This window comes from Phaethon aethereus (genome assembly GCF_964289735.1).
Source record: "Phaethon aethereus genome assembly, chromosome: 21".
NCBI lineage: Eukaryota > Metazoa > Chordata > Aves > Phaethontiformes > Phaethontidae > Phaethon > Phaethon aethereus.
The window spans coordinates 2,260,511-2,273,934 of NC_138597.1; the positions used below are offsets into that span (position 1 = coordinate 2,260,511).

Consider the following 13,424-nt stretch of genomic DNA (forward strand, 5'->3'; position numbering starts at 1 on the left):
AAGACGCATTTGGTGCCAAGGACCTGACATTAGCACTGTATACATTTCAGGGGGCTTAATTTAGACCAACTCTTCCAAAGAAAACCAGGCTTTTTTTTTGTTTTCACTGCACATGGATGTAAATAACAGCATGAAGTGAAGGACTGCCGGGGACTAGGTCCTTCCTAGCCATCATCAGCAGGTCACACACAACTATTATTAGCAGATTCTAATCAGACTGTTTCCACAGCATGCTAGTAGATGAGTGACACATAGAAAGAGCAATAATAGACTGTGATACAGAGAACCTCACAGAAATTTGTGTGTGAAGCTCAGCGTATGCTTGTTTTTGCAGCAAGCACCACTGCGGTGGATGTGGACTGAGAGCCGGCACTCCATTAAATAAGCAGCTCTCAGTGAAAACACATTGCCTTGTCGTTCCGAGTGAATTATACATACCCACAGGTGCCAGTAAGAGAAAGGCAAGCTAACAAGTGACTGTTTACAGGGGGACTCAATTTAAAGGCCAGAGGAAGACTCCCGCTTTGACATTTGGATCATGTCTGAAGTGCAAAGCGCACCAGACTAAGGTTCTGCTATACTTGGGGCAGAGAATTTTGTTTTGATTCACAAGATGTGGGGACAGTTTGGACTGCAGTGCCTCAAACCCTTGTAACCCCAGCTTCTGATCTGACGTTGAGCAGCTTGGAAGCCTGATGAAGGATTTTTTTTTTCCCCCTCCTGAATGCTTTACACTCTTGATTTTTCTCCATTTTTTCTTGTTGCTGTGAAATTTAATCATGTTTTCTAGCCTTTTAGGCCTCACAAAGTCCAGCAGCTGCATTCTCATCTGGCTTGAAAGCTTATCCGCATACTTCTGAACCCCAAACAGGGATCGGGCCTGAGAGTCTCTCTGATTAAATGAAGTAAACCAAGCCCAAGAGACAGCTTGAGAAGCCCTTTCCACTATGCAGAAGGGAGATTGTCCATGATAAAACACATCAGGGCAGACAAATGCGTTTAGAAAAAATCTCCCCTTGAGTCTTACAGGTAAACTAGCACCGTAGGAAACACGAGCCCAGCTTTGCACATGCATTAATACTGGGATTATTTTAATGCACAGAGATTTAAATTGGCTGCAGTACAATTCTAGTGCACACTGCAGTGCCTCTTGCAAGGAGAGCATGTCTTAGCATACAGACAACAGTGATTTGCTGCAGTACAGAGAAGCTAAGAAAACCCTGTATTCCCTCCGGTCTGGTTCTATCTATTTAGCTTGTCTAACACAGAAACCATGATGCTAATCTGTCTATTTATCCCTCCTAACAGTGCAGCCGTGTTGCTATTATGGTACTTAATCCTTCAGCATAATTCACATAGTTGTCAGATAACAAGGCAGAATGGCCAGGTGGTAGCAATGCATCTATTTGGTATGGACTCTCTTGGAATACACAAGCTAAATTATTCCTCTTCATCTCACCCTACTGCTGATAACATCTTCCCACAATATTAAGAGTATCTTCAACATTTTTAAATGCATGTATCTTCACCCAGGAGACAGGGTGGTAGTAGTAGTGTCATTTGAGAGAAAGGAAACTGAGGAACAGAGATGAATACTCAGGAAGTCTGTGGCAGGAGCCACTTGAACCTATTTTTGGCCAGTGCTGTAATTGAGGGTGTATTTCCATCAACAACCCAGGTAAGATGGGACAGCAGCTCAGAGTGAGTCACACATGGTCTTTCCCCATCAGGTGTGGTTCAGCAACCGAAGAGCGAGGTGGCGCAAACAGGCAGGAGCGAACCAACTTGCGGCTTTCAATCACTTGCTGCCGGGGGGCTTCCCACCAACAGGAATGCCGACTCTGCCCCCATACCAGCTGCCAGACTCTACCTACCCAACGACCACCATTTCCCAAGGTGAGCAGCCCTTCGCCTGCACTGCTCCTCTTCTCTTGCTCTACCTCATCCCATTGTCCCTTCCCTTTCTGAGATATGACATCCCACTAATGCTCTTGTAGTACATAGGTGGCTTTCCTCCTAGTTGGGGAGGCCGGGTTTTTCCTCAAGTCAATGGCAACTCCACAGTTCTCTCCTCTGTCTCATGGTCCTTTCTGCTGTGTCGTTGTGTCTCATGATTGTAGTTGTTATGCTTAGCTTTGAAATGGAGAGCATATCAGTCCAAAGTGAGTATCATACAGATGATCCCTTGTTCTGGATAAAACCCCATACTGGGGCTCAGTGGAAGCACTATTGCTAATTCCAGTTGACTTTGGCCTTGGTCTTTACAAGGGAATTTTGCGACTTCAGTCTGGGAGAAAATGAAGAGAAAATTCAGATATTTCCTCCCAGGTTTGCATATTTTGTACTGTGCGTAAACTGTCTCATGATGTGCTTGTGTTCACACGGAGCACAGAGGTGGTGGGACACAGAAGCTGTGGTCAGGATAGCCAAACAGTCAATCCACGCTTTGCACAGTCCCAGCTGTGCACCCCACAACCGTTTACCTCTGAACGTTCTCTCCACAGACGGGGGAAGCACCGTACACAGACCCCAGCCCCTGCCGCCATCTACCATGCACCAGGGAGGGCTTGCTGCAGCCGCCGCTGCCGACACTGGCTCTGCCTACGGGGCCAGACACAGCTTCTCCAGCTACTCGGACAGTTTCATGAATGCTGCAGCTCCTGCCAACCACATGAATCCTGTTAGCAATGGCCTCTCTCCACAGGTATGTGACCCACTTCCATTCTCTTTCTTTGGCTGACAGTATTTGGCTGGTTCAGATCCTCTGAGAGGAGGGCAAGCTTCAGGCTATCACAGTGTATTATGGTTAACAAGGGAGTTATTGTTATTGTCACGAATTCTTGGAGCCAGCCTAGTTAAAACAATTAGTTAATTTATCGGCAGTATCTGTAGCCTGAGCTTGGCACTGTACTGCTAGAGCATTTGTATCCTGTTAGTTCCCATATTCAGGTTAGCCCACTGTAATCATGAACACCAGGATCTAGATAGAACATTCGTGTTCGTATTCTCAGCCCTCCAAAAAAATTTCAGTGCAGGTGTGGGCCCTTCTGTTGTGGATTTTAGCCTAATGACAGCACGCTTGACTTTTTTAGTTACTTTTTGCAGGCTCTCTTTAGAAGTAGTCCATGATTTGTGGGCAACTGATCTAGAGATTAACTGAAACCAGCTTGTCCAAGTCTGGTTGGAACATGGAAAGCCCTTACTTATGAAAGTGCCATGGATCTGAGCTTCCTCAAAACACAGGGATGTACATCTGGGATTTAGTTTTGAGAAACTAATTGTCATGTACACAATTCTGCTAATGCTTTTCACAAGGTCAGAATAAGAGGTGTAGGTAAGCTTTAAAGGAGGAAAGACACATTTCACACACATCTGTTTGTGTAAAAGAATGGAGCATGTGTCTCTCAAGTTCACCAGGCAACAGCCACAGTCTTCCCATGTAATACGCCCTTGATTTTCAAATCCCTACCTGAGCTCAGAATAGAGCACCCACAACCCGACTCTGGGATCTGTGCTCCAAGCCTCAGCCCAGCTGCCTTCTGAAGGGCCCTGTCCCAGGTTTGGTCAGGTTGCTGCCAGTTGTGCGCATGGCTTTTCAGTGCTGCATGTGATGGAGAAGCAAGCCTCAGCAGTGCAGACAGGTTAAAGTCTCCATCATCAGCGGGTCTAGAGAGAGTAGAGCTTGTGCTGTGAGTGTGTTATGGGAGTAGACTTATGTTCTCAGCTGGTGAGCTCCACTGAAGTCAGTGGAGATGCCAGGATATAAGCCACCCGAGAATACAGCCCACTCTCTCTACCACTATCCGGGAAAAGAATTCTAATTTTTTGTTACCTCATTAGATAGAGCCTTTAACCTTTTCTTTGGTTAACTTGATGTAATCTGTTTTCTAAATGCACATTTGCTTTTAAGTGGAACAAGGCACATGCTGTATGCTGAAAATTAACAGTAAGGACATGTATTCATGTGGTACCTGCTCTCCTGGAGGGGTACTAAATATATTTTACTTTTGCTGTCAGTCACTTGTGAAATACAGAGACATATGAAGTGCACTATAGCAGTTGTTTCAGAGTGGCCAGTAACACTATTTAAGACAGGAAGTGCAAAATAATTTGAAACTACGGGGAGAAATTAGGTAGGCATCTGAAATGAAAAGGCTACAACTGTTTAGAGAGGAGTCTAATAAATGGGGACATCAGAGAGGTATATAGATTTTAAGGCCTAATAGCTTGTGATCTCTCAAGTGTGAAAACAAACATTGAGTGTCAATGGAAAGAGGGAAATTTTGCAGCTTTGAAATGGTATAAAAATCTCACTTCTAGCTTTGAATGGTCATAAGATAGAAAATGTAAAAGTGTGACTGGCATGAGGCTGAATATTGCCTCAAACAGTGTAATTTGTGGGGGGAATAGGGAGACATCTTTCTGACAGGGGATTTCTAATAGCACTGGGCTTGGGAGATGAACATATAGTATGGAATTCAAAGGCAGACTTCAGGTTACATGGTGCAGGGCACGTGATTAATTCAGATTATCACAAATGCAATTTAGCACCATAGAATAAGTTAAGGATGAGATCCACGTGATAAGCTGCACAAGCACTAGACATATATATACAAGTCCATCATGCAATTTCCATTTCTGTAGCTTCATCATCTACTTACTAGTCCTGCTCACTAAATCAGAGGCTCATTGAAATGACCAGACCAATGCTTTTTCTATGCTTATCCCTATCCCAAATTACCCTGCCCCAAGGCTCAGGCTGGGGGAAGATAGAGTCCTGAGCCAATAAGCCCTTTGTATGGGAAAGAGAGGATACATTATCTGGCAATCCTGAAGAAAAGAAAGCTTTGCACCCCCAAGAAGGGGAGATTCCCATTTTCCTGATGCTTTTAATCATGTGAGGGCCAAGATACCAGCATCTAAATTCTTCTATTTCTTTTGTGCATAGAAAGGCTAACCCAGGTTATTTTATGACTGCTTTATAATTACTTGCTACCTTCCTGCCTTTTGAAGCCCTCTGCTGTTCCTAGTGGAAGGATGCAAGAAATAATCTTAACAGCATGAATGGGAACTCATAGAAGTGTCCTCTGTTATGTAGTGGAGTGGGTAAAAGTTTTGTGAGGTCTCAATATGGGATGCTCTGTGTAACTTATTTGTGCATCGTTCAGCTATTCCACGGCCTTACAGGTAAAACCTATTCCACGTCAATGCTCTCATCCTCTTGTCCAGCTATCTGTGGTATCTGGTCGCTCTCTGCAGGGGTAAATATCAACTACAGGGAAGGAGGGGAGTTGAGGAAGTAGAAAAAAAAACAAACAAGAATTTAAAATGATGGTAATTTGTCTGAGCTGCAAACAGACAGTTCTCTGGTTTCATCCCTCAGCAGCAGCAGGAGGGAGATTTCTTTGCAGTTTAGACAAGGAGGTGGGGGCTGGCCTGGCCAAGAGCTCCCAGCATTTGCTGCTGCTCGGCACACTATCCAGTTACCCTGGGATTGGGTGTCCCGGCCAGAATCCACCAGACAGGCTTGGTGCTGGCAGCTGAAATTCTAGAGGAGAAGCATGGCATTTCCATTCTCACAACAGAGAAAAGGGGATTACGTTTGGCCTCTGCAGGCTTGGTCTGTCCCCCCCATCCCCCCCCACCCCGTTCCCCCCCCCGTACTTTAGTCCTCCCCCTCCTGACAGAAACAGCAGACACTGCTGAAAGCTTTACCCCGACTTCACGTGGGAAATGGCCACATTTCTTGCTTGTTTTCCAGCCTGTAGCACACAAAGCCTTGTGCCTGTAGAGCTCTGTTGCTGGATCTCTAAAGCATTTCCCATGTAGATTCCCCAGTTTAGAGGCCATTCTGCCACTATTCCAGACTTGAGACTGCCAAGGAATGAGAGGTCAGCTGGGAATGTTTGTCCTCAGCCTACTCCATCCCATGATGATGTTTTTTGTGACACTTCATACAAGAACACCGACTTGGTTGTGCACAGGATAGTCCCACGTGATTCAACCACTACCTAGCATGATCTCTCATGTCATACTCCTTCCTAGACCTTAGGGAGAGACCTCAGGGTAACCCGAGCAGTGATTTGTGGTGGTTTCGTGCTGGGACAGCCCTTGTAGGATTGAGATCTTGCTCTGAGTGTTGTCTCTTTGAGAAAGCGAACTTCACAGGCTGGCCAGCTGCAGCCAGATGAGTCACCTTGCATCTGTCAGGATGCACTCGGTGGCTGCAGCAGTCACGGATTATCAGAAAGTAGCTCGGTACCGGGGAGCAGGAACACGCAGCAGCGAGGTCCCCGTCGCTCCCCAAAGGTTGTGTGGTTAGCAGCAGCTGTCACAGATTCAGCTGGGCTGACTCAGTGGCTTGCAACTGGCTCTGGGCTGGCATTAATGCCTGTGCCAAAACCTAGCAAAGAGATAGAGAGCTGAAGCAAAGTTAAGTATGGAGAGTGAGTAACTAGAGTTAGCAGTCATACAGAGCGTGATTTCTGGCCCTGGAGCTTCTGTCTCATCATTTCTCACAAGAGTGGGTTGTAAACCAAATGTGTGCGTGGGAGGGTGGGATTTCATGAATACATTGTAAATAATTCCAATTTGTTTTCATCCCACAGAGGAATCATCTCCCATTTATTTGAGAATGCCTACCAACCTCAACTAGAACAAGGCCAGGCACTAAGACATCCTTAGCCTGGTCATGCTTCACACTAGCAGCCAGGACAAACTTTGCATCCATCCCTTTTGAAGTTCTGACCTGTGCTAGCTGAGTATTTCCCGTCACTGTGGCTGGGGTAAGGATTGTGAGAAATAGCTCAAAATAATGGTAAACTCAGTATTAATACTGAGTCCAGTTACGTCCTGATCAGCGTCTGTCTGACAGTCCTTCAAGAAATACGTACGCTGCAGTGCGGGCTGAGGTGGGAGGAAATTAAGTGAATTAAACAGTACATTACAAGTCAACATAAAGAGAAAAGTAAGGGCCACGTTTGACACTGCCTCTGCCATTTGTGATGATGGGAGATTCCTTGGGTGCTTTTCAAACAGCAAAGAAGTAGGGCCATACTGTATTCTGAGCTTTCGTCTCTAGCACATCTTTTCTGCCTTTTAAAGTATCTTTTTGTTTTTCAGGAGGATTTTTTCCACTGCTTTGCCTCCTAAAATTTCTGCTGCCTTTTTAGATCCAGGCCTGTATCTTAAATGTGTCCGTTCACTGTGGCATGTTGGGGTCTTGCAAGGCGTTATTCAAAAGCAAAAGATCATTAGTTTGTTGCAGGTGGCCCCTGTCTAGCTGGAGAACATATTAAGGCATAGTTAAGAGTCAGGCGTTTCCTATACTTTCATAACATGTTATTTCTAGACCTCTGAATCTTTTAACAAACCCACAGGATCACCCAGAGATTAAGACAATTCCAGAAATATGAAAAGCCAAGAGAAACTTGTTCACCATCTCATATTTGTTGCTTTAATTTTCTCAGGGCTTTCAGTAGCTTTTTTGCTCCATGAGCAAATTCATTCCCAGTGTAATGGAAGTATCTGAAGGTTGTAGTCAGATGTTACAATTTCTGGTTTATCACCGTTTCTTGTTAGTGTTCCTGGAGGAATGCTTGAAGTACAGGTCAGGCTTTGCCCACAAATTTATACTCTAAACTCAGGGACCTTCTTAGTCTGCACAACCGTAGCACAGTTTTCTTTTTCCTGACATCATCCCAGGGCTCCATTCTCTTCCACCACCCAGGGTAACGTTTTCCTCAGCCTCGCTGGGGTGGGATTAGAGATCACCTGAATCCCTGTCAGGAGCGCGCTGATCCTGGCAGAAGTGCGAGAAGAGACAGCTGAGTCCTTTTTTTTTGGGGGGGGAAACCTGGCAATTGGGAAGGACACGATGTTAGCTGGTGAGAGGGGAGCAGGCATCGCGGTGTCTGGCTCCAGTGAGGCAGTGCTCCTTCCTTCAGTGACACGGATCCCTTCTGTCTGTTCTGTCTTGTTCCTTTTTTTCTTTTTTTCTTTTTTTTTCAGAGACACTGTGCCTATAATAAGCATTCAAAATGAGTCTTGCTGGGCCAGGAGAAGGGGAGGGGAAGAAAGAGGGGGAGGAGAGGGTGAGATTTGGGGGGGGAGGGGGAAAGGGAGGAGGGGGTTTAAATAGCAAAGAATTAGAAAAAAAAAATCTGATGCAAATCACTAGTAGAGAGAAAATTATGTGCAATTACCCAAGCGATACTGGGCAGCCGTGCCCACCCCAACCAACAAGATCTCATTAACAAGCAGAAAATAAGATTGAAATGGTGTGTAAAAGAGCTGAAAAATGAATTTGAATGCTGCATTTGTCCACAATTACCCCCTCGTTCACACATATTTTATTGCAATTTTTTTATTATTCTTAATCTTTCCATCCCTCAAAGCAGATTGGGAACATCCTGGCATTACAGTTGCTGAGGGAGGAAGCATTAAGGATTCCCCGTTTCCCTGAAAGGAGACCCTTCTCTCGCTTGAATTTTAAAGGGTTGGTTTTGGAAGGATAAGGATTCATTTCTTCGGCTTATCTTAGTGTAGGAACATGTTCTTCTAATATTCTTTAACCTCTGATGCTCTTGGGTGCCACCCCACACAAGGGTTTTTCTTTAACCTTGCCTCCTGGGTTCTTCTACCTCCCTTTTCCATCTCTCCTTCCCCTGTCTCCTACCCTCCTTTTCTACTCCTGGATTTTTTTCCATGTGGTCTCTGCCCTCTTCCCCCTACACTGCTTCCACCATGTTCCCCCTGCAGCCCCACCTCTCTAGAGGACTGCAATTCCCTCAAACGAAGTGTCTGCCCTTCAGAAAGTGGCTGCTGTCCCTTTTCTGAGTCACAATTATTCCACACACACTGTTTCTTTCCTTCCCGTGACCTTGTGACAGATTGCACATACGATTTTCGGAGAAGGAGGTGAACACATGCTAAAACCCATGTCCTTTTTTTACCAGGGGATGGAAAGGGGGCATGGGAGCTCCAGGTTTCTCTCTGGGAGAAACTGGCTCTGCCGAGACTGCGTTGGCATTTTCCCTTGCTTGGTGTCAAATGCAGTTCCATCTCTCTAAACTTTTAACCTATGTGTCCCAGGAAAGCTGGTAGTTTCTCCACTGAAGTTTCTTTTTTTTCTTTTTTTTTTTTTTTAATTTAACCAAACAAAGCCCATCTGCTCTTGTCAATTAGACGCCTCTGCTCCCAGCAACGGGAAAAGGGGGGAATGGAACATTTTTCTCATGTGAAAATGGATGCATATTTATTTGCCTGATTCCTAATGACTCTGTTTCTGCGAGCTAAGGGGGAAATTCATATCTGAGGGGCTAAAACCTTTTCTGTCAATCTTGAAGATTCTTCAATTGATTTGGATGCTCAGGTCCCATTGAAAACTGATTAAGAACAAATAAGGCTGTATCTTATCACCTTAACCCTAAATCTAATGCTCTGGGTGGCACCGATTGCATTTATTCCTATGTGACTTCCACTCCAGACATTGTTCTCAGTGTGTATTACTGAGATATTAAAATATTAGGAACACTGAAGGATTTCAGAGCAAACAGTTGGTTCCTGAGCCTTGAATTTGATAGGGTTTTGTCATTTGTCATTACCTTTGTCATTACCTCTGGTGGGCCAGGATCAGCCCCTGTGGCACTTCACTATGTGTATACTCAAGTATCAGAAGTAGACAAATTGGGGAGAAAGGGGAATAAGGAGAAAATAGGAGAAGAAATACAAGAGAAAAAGCCCAAGGAGAATGACAAGACCAGTGACAGCAGGAGGAAGAAATGCAGGGAGGTATGAAAGTGTCTGAAAAGCCCCCAGATGTAGGAGCAGGGAGCATGTATTTAAGACACTCAGGGATAAGAGATGGAAATCTGTACCCAAAAATCTTCAAACATCCCTTCCCACCCGTACCCTGCTACCCACTTACGGGGTGGTGGGAGCAAAGCCAAAGCCCGGTGGCTGGAACAGACGTGGCAGGGGCTGTAATTCCTGCTGAAATCCAAGCAGGATTGGTGAAACAGTCTGAAACACCTCTCCTCTGGGTCCTGTCTCTCTTCCACACCAGGGAGGGTAAGAGGGACTTGGCCAGGAGACACAGACTTGGAGAATTCAAATGCAGGATTTGTCCTGCTTTATGATTAATAAGGGAACTCGAGACAAGGCAGGCAGGGCAGATAGAGAAAATGAGAGATTAGCAATTAATACAGCATCCAGTCTGGTGACAGGCATTTCTGAGCGACCTCTGGCATTCAGAGGCGAGTGTTTCTCTGCGTGGCTCGAAGAGCTGCAATAACCCAGGGACTGAGGAGCTGGTGCTGAGCTGCGAGAGGAATCAAGGGACTGCAGCAGGGAAAGGCAGCCCTGGAATGAGGGACGTGAGATAGAGGGGAAGCTTAAAAGCGAGGAATGCAATAAAAGGAATAATTAGGATTCAGAGGCAGGGGCATGCACACGTACTTTTGCGTGCCTGCCTGCACAAGGGCATCGATGTCCTATGTGGTGATCCCTGATGTCCCCGATGATCCCTGTGTGCACATTCTGTCTGTGCACACCAGCGTGTGTGCCCGTGCATTGTGTGTGCCTGTTAAAATCTAGCAACAGTGTAACAGCTGTGCTCCAGCTGTACCCTGGCTATGAAAAGCCTTCTATGATAGGAAAAATCTACAGCAACGTACTTTGCATCGGATCAGGCACTGACCTCAACCTGTCCCCCCTCTTTTTTTCCACAAAGAGGTGTTGTGGAAAGTGTATTAACTTCAGTGGGTGCAACAGGACAGCAGAGATACTGTGCTGGGAGAGGAGGTGGGACAGTGTTTGCAGGTACATTCAGGCCCGCTGCTCCCCTTGCGAGCCTCAAGCCTTCCTCACCTCAGGAAACACTGCGCTGAAGCTGGATGCAGGATTGTGCGTTGCTCACATAGTTCCATGTTAGGGGGATATGCTGTGACCTCCAGCTTTCCCAGAGCTGATGGATGCATTTTGAAAGGGGTCATTATGCAGTACAGCTTATTTTCTGTTCGCTTCGCCACCTCTGTGGGCTAATGCCGCAGGAAGCTTGCATTCGCTCCCACCCCAAAGCCAGCCAGCTGCTGGGATCACTGACAGACAGGTTGCAGCATCTTGGGACAAAGGTTGCAAGCAGGGTGTTTGGGGCTGAGAGGACAGAGAGGACTTTGGGGGCTGTATCCATCTCTGGAGCATCCCGGAAGGCTGCTCAGAAGAGCTGTTAGGACCTGAAGCATCAGGAGGGGCTTATGAGGGAGACGTATCCTAAAGGAATGCTGTGCTGGTCTTTTGTGTGAGATGGGAGTTTGGGGATTGCGTCAGCTTGCGGCGCGTTCATCTTGCCGGCTCTCTTGATGCACCGCATGCGGAGGCGGGAGTGGTATATGGCTGTGCAATATGTGCTTTAGCATTTTGGGGTTATGGGGTTTGTGCAGGGGCTTCTGTAGTGTACGGGGAGCGTGGGAAGTGCAAAGGGGAGGAGATAGAGCTGCGTACGCAACAGATAAATAACGGGGGGCTGTCAGGTTATGAGTTGTGTGCCATGCAGGGGTTTCCACCTCGCACAGTGGTGGATGTGAGGGAAGATGGCTTGGGTGCAGCAAGGCCTCCTGCTGCAAGATGCTGCTTCTTGCCTCCATCAGACAGGCGTGCACAAGATCAATTTACAGCGGGAGCTGAAGATCAGAAATCCTAGCGGGGTCTGGGGTGTGTGAGGAGTAAAGTGATCAAAGGTGCAGAGGGTCTTAGCTCGCTGCAGTAAGCTGGAGTCAGCGCTTAAGCCTATCCAGTTTGGAGATGAGGGGGATCTTATTTCAGGGAATAAGTACCTGAAAGGGAATCATGAGCCACATAGGGGAAAGGGTGGGGAGCTCACCAAGCAGATACAGGAAAATCACAGGGACTGACTCAGGAGATTGAAAGGAAAGAGGTGAGGCTGGCACTGAGGGGGTTTTTTGGGGGTAGGAATTCACCCATCAAGCCAGTGCAGAGCTAAAACAGGGATGTCCAAGCGGCCCACACAGGTGGGAGCTCTCACCATGACACTTGCTTCAGTGCAAAGCTTGTTCTGGGACCCATCAATGTGTGGGGACAAGCCTGTATTGAAGAAGGCCCTGTGGGGAGCTCACCTGTTAGTTTGGCAGAAATATCTGCGCTGTTGCATGCCCTGCACCTCCCTCCAGCTCCCCTTTCGGAGGGACAGGGGGGGATGCTCCCAACGGAGCATGGGGAAGAGGGAAGCGAAGGCTGCTGTTGTCTGTCTTACTCCTGAGCTCCAGAGCAGCAGAGAGAACCCCTCACAGCCTCCTCTCTCTCTCTCTCTCTCTGTGTCTCTCCCAGCTTTTCTTCTCCCTCTCCCTTCCATTCTTCCTCCCTCTCCTCTCTCCTTCCATTTGATGTGGAGGAGAGCTGTCTGCCATTCGCGCGTCTGTACCGAGAAGGGATCAGAAGTTTCAGCGAGCGCTCAGCGCCTCTCCTTTGATCCATGTCCTGAGGCCTGCTTGACAGCGAAAAAAAGCATGGAGACAAAACGACTCAGTCAAAGTGATTCCTGACAACTGTCTCCATGAGATAAGGAAGCTCTCTGTGTCTTGGGTTTTTTTTTTTTTTTTAATACCGCCTCTCTGTTTCCATAAGAAGCGGAGTCACTTTAAACCAGAAGAGCCAGCCAACAGCCAAGCTGCACAGAGAACAGCCGAGCAGAGAGCGCCTGGCTGAGCTTTATCATGTTTCCTGTCTCCTTTTCCATTCCTTTCCCCCTCTTAAAAAAAACCCAAACAAAAAACAAACAAAAAACCCCCCCACAAACAACCAAAACTCTTCTTCCTATTTTTCTTTCCTCCTTTCTACATGCTGTGTTACCTTGCTGCCTTACCCCAATGCCGCCTCTAATTATGCAGTTGCAGAGAAAACCCAGAGCCTTTGCAGGTGGCCGGGACATTATTCAGCTCAATCCCAACCACAGGGAAATTCTTGCCTTCCCCGCAAGGGGCTGGGAGGCAGAGAGAAAGCCCCGTACATTATCTGACAATAACCAATCCTTTTAGGGATCGGCAGCAGGCCTCATTAATAGCAAGGCATTATGCACCGCTGGCCACTTAAGTTGTCCTTAGAGCTGTTCCCCAGCTGCTGAGCCTCAGATTTTTTTTATTATTGTTTTATTTTTCTTGCCTAGTTCATGTCACTTACACAGAGAATTGTCGTGTGTGTGTCCCCCCTTCCCCTTTTTGACTCTGGGTTGCTTGCAGGAGTGAGTTTGCAAGGGCTCAGTGACACTAATCCTCACTGGAGGATGCAGGACTTGGCATGTGTGTTGGCAAATGGGGGAGCAGGATATATGCCTTGGAAGGGGACTGTGTTTGTAGCTGGGCTGTCAGGGGGTCCCCAAACACACAGGGTCCCTCCGGGACAAACACGAT

At 46.8% G+C, this 13,424-nt stretch overlaps 1 protein-coding gene across 3 annotated transcripts in view; it reads left to right on the forward strand.

Annotated features, from left to right (window-relative positions):
• PAX7 (paired box 7) overlaps positions 1-13,424 on the forward strand; it is a 102,201-nt gene that overhangs the window by 62,686 nt on the left and 26,091 nt on the right. For all 3 annotated transcript variants that reach the window (XM_082009408.1, XM_082009407.1, XM_082009409.1), the window contains exons 6-7: positions 1,731-1,896; positions 2,505-2,704. In XM_082009408.1, the coding sequence (XP_081865534.1) occupies positions 1,731-1,896; positions 2,505-2,704 (366 nt within the window). The remainder of the gene's footprint in view (positions 1-1,730; positions 1,897-2,504; positions 2,705-13,424) is intronic.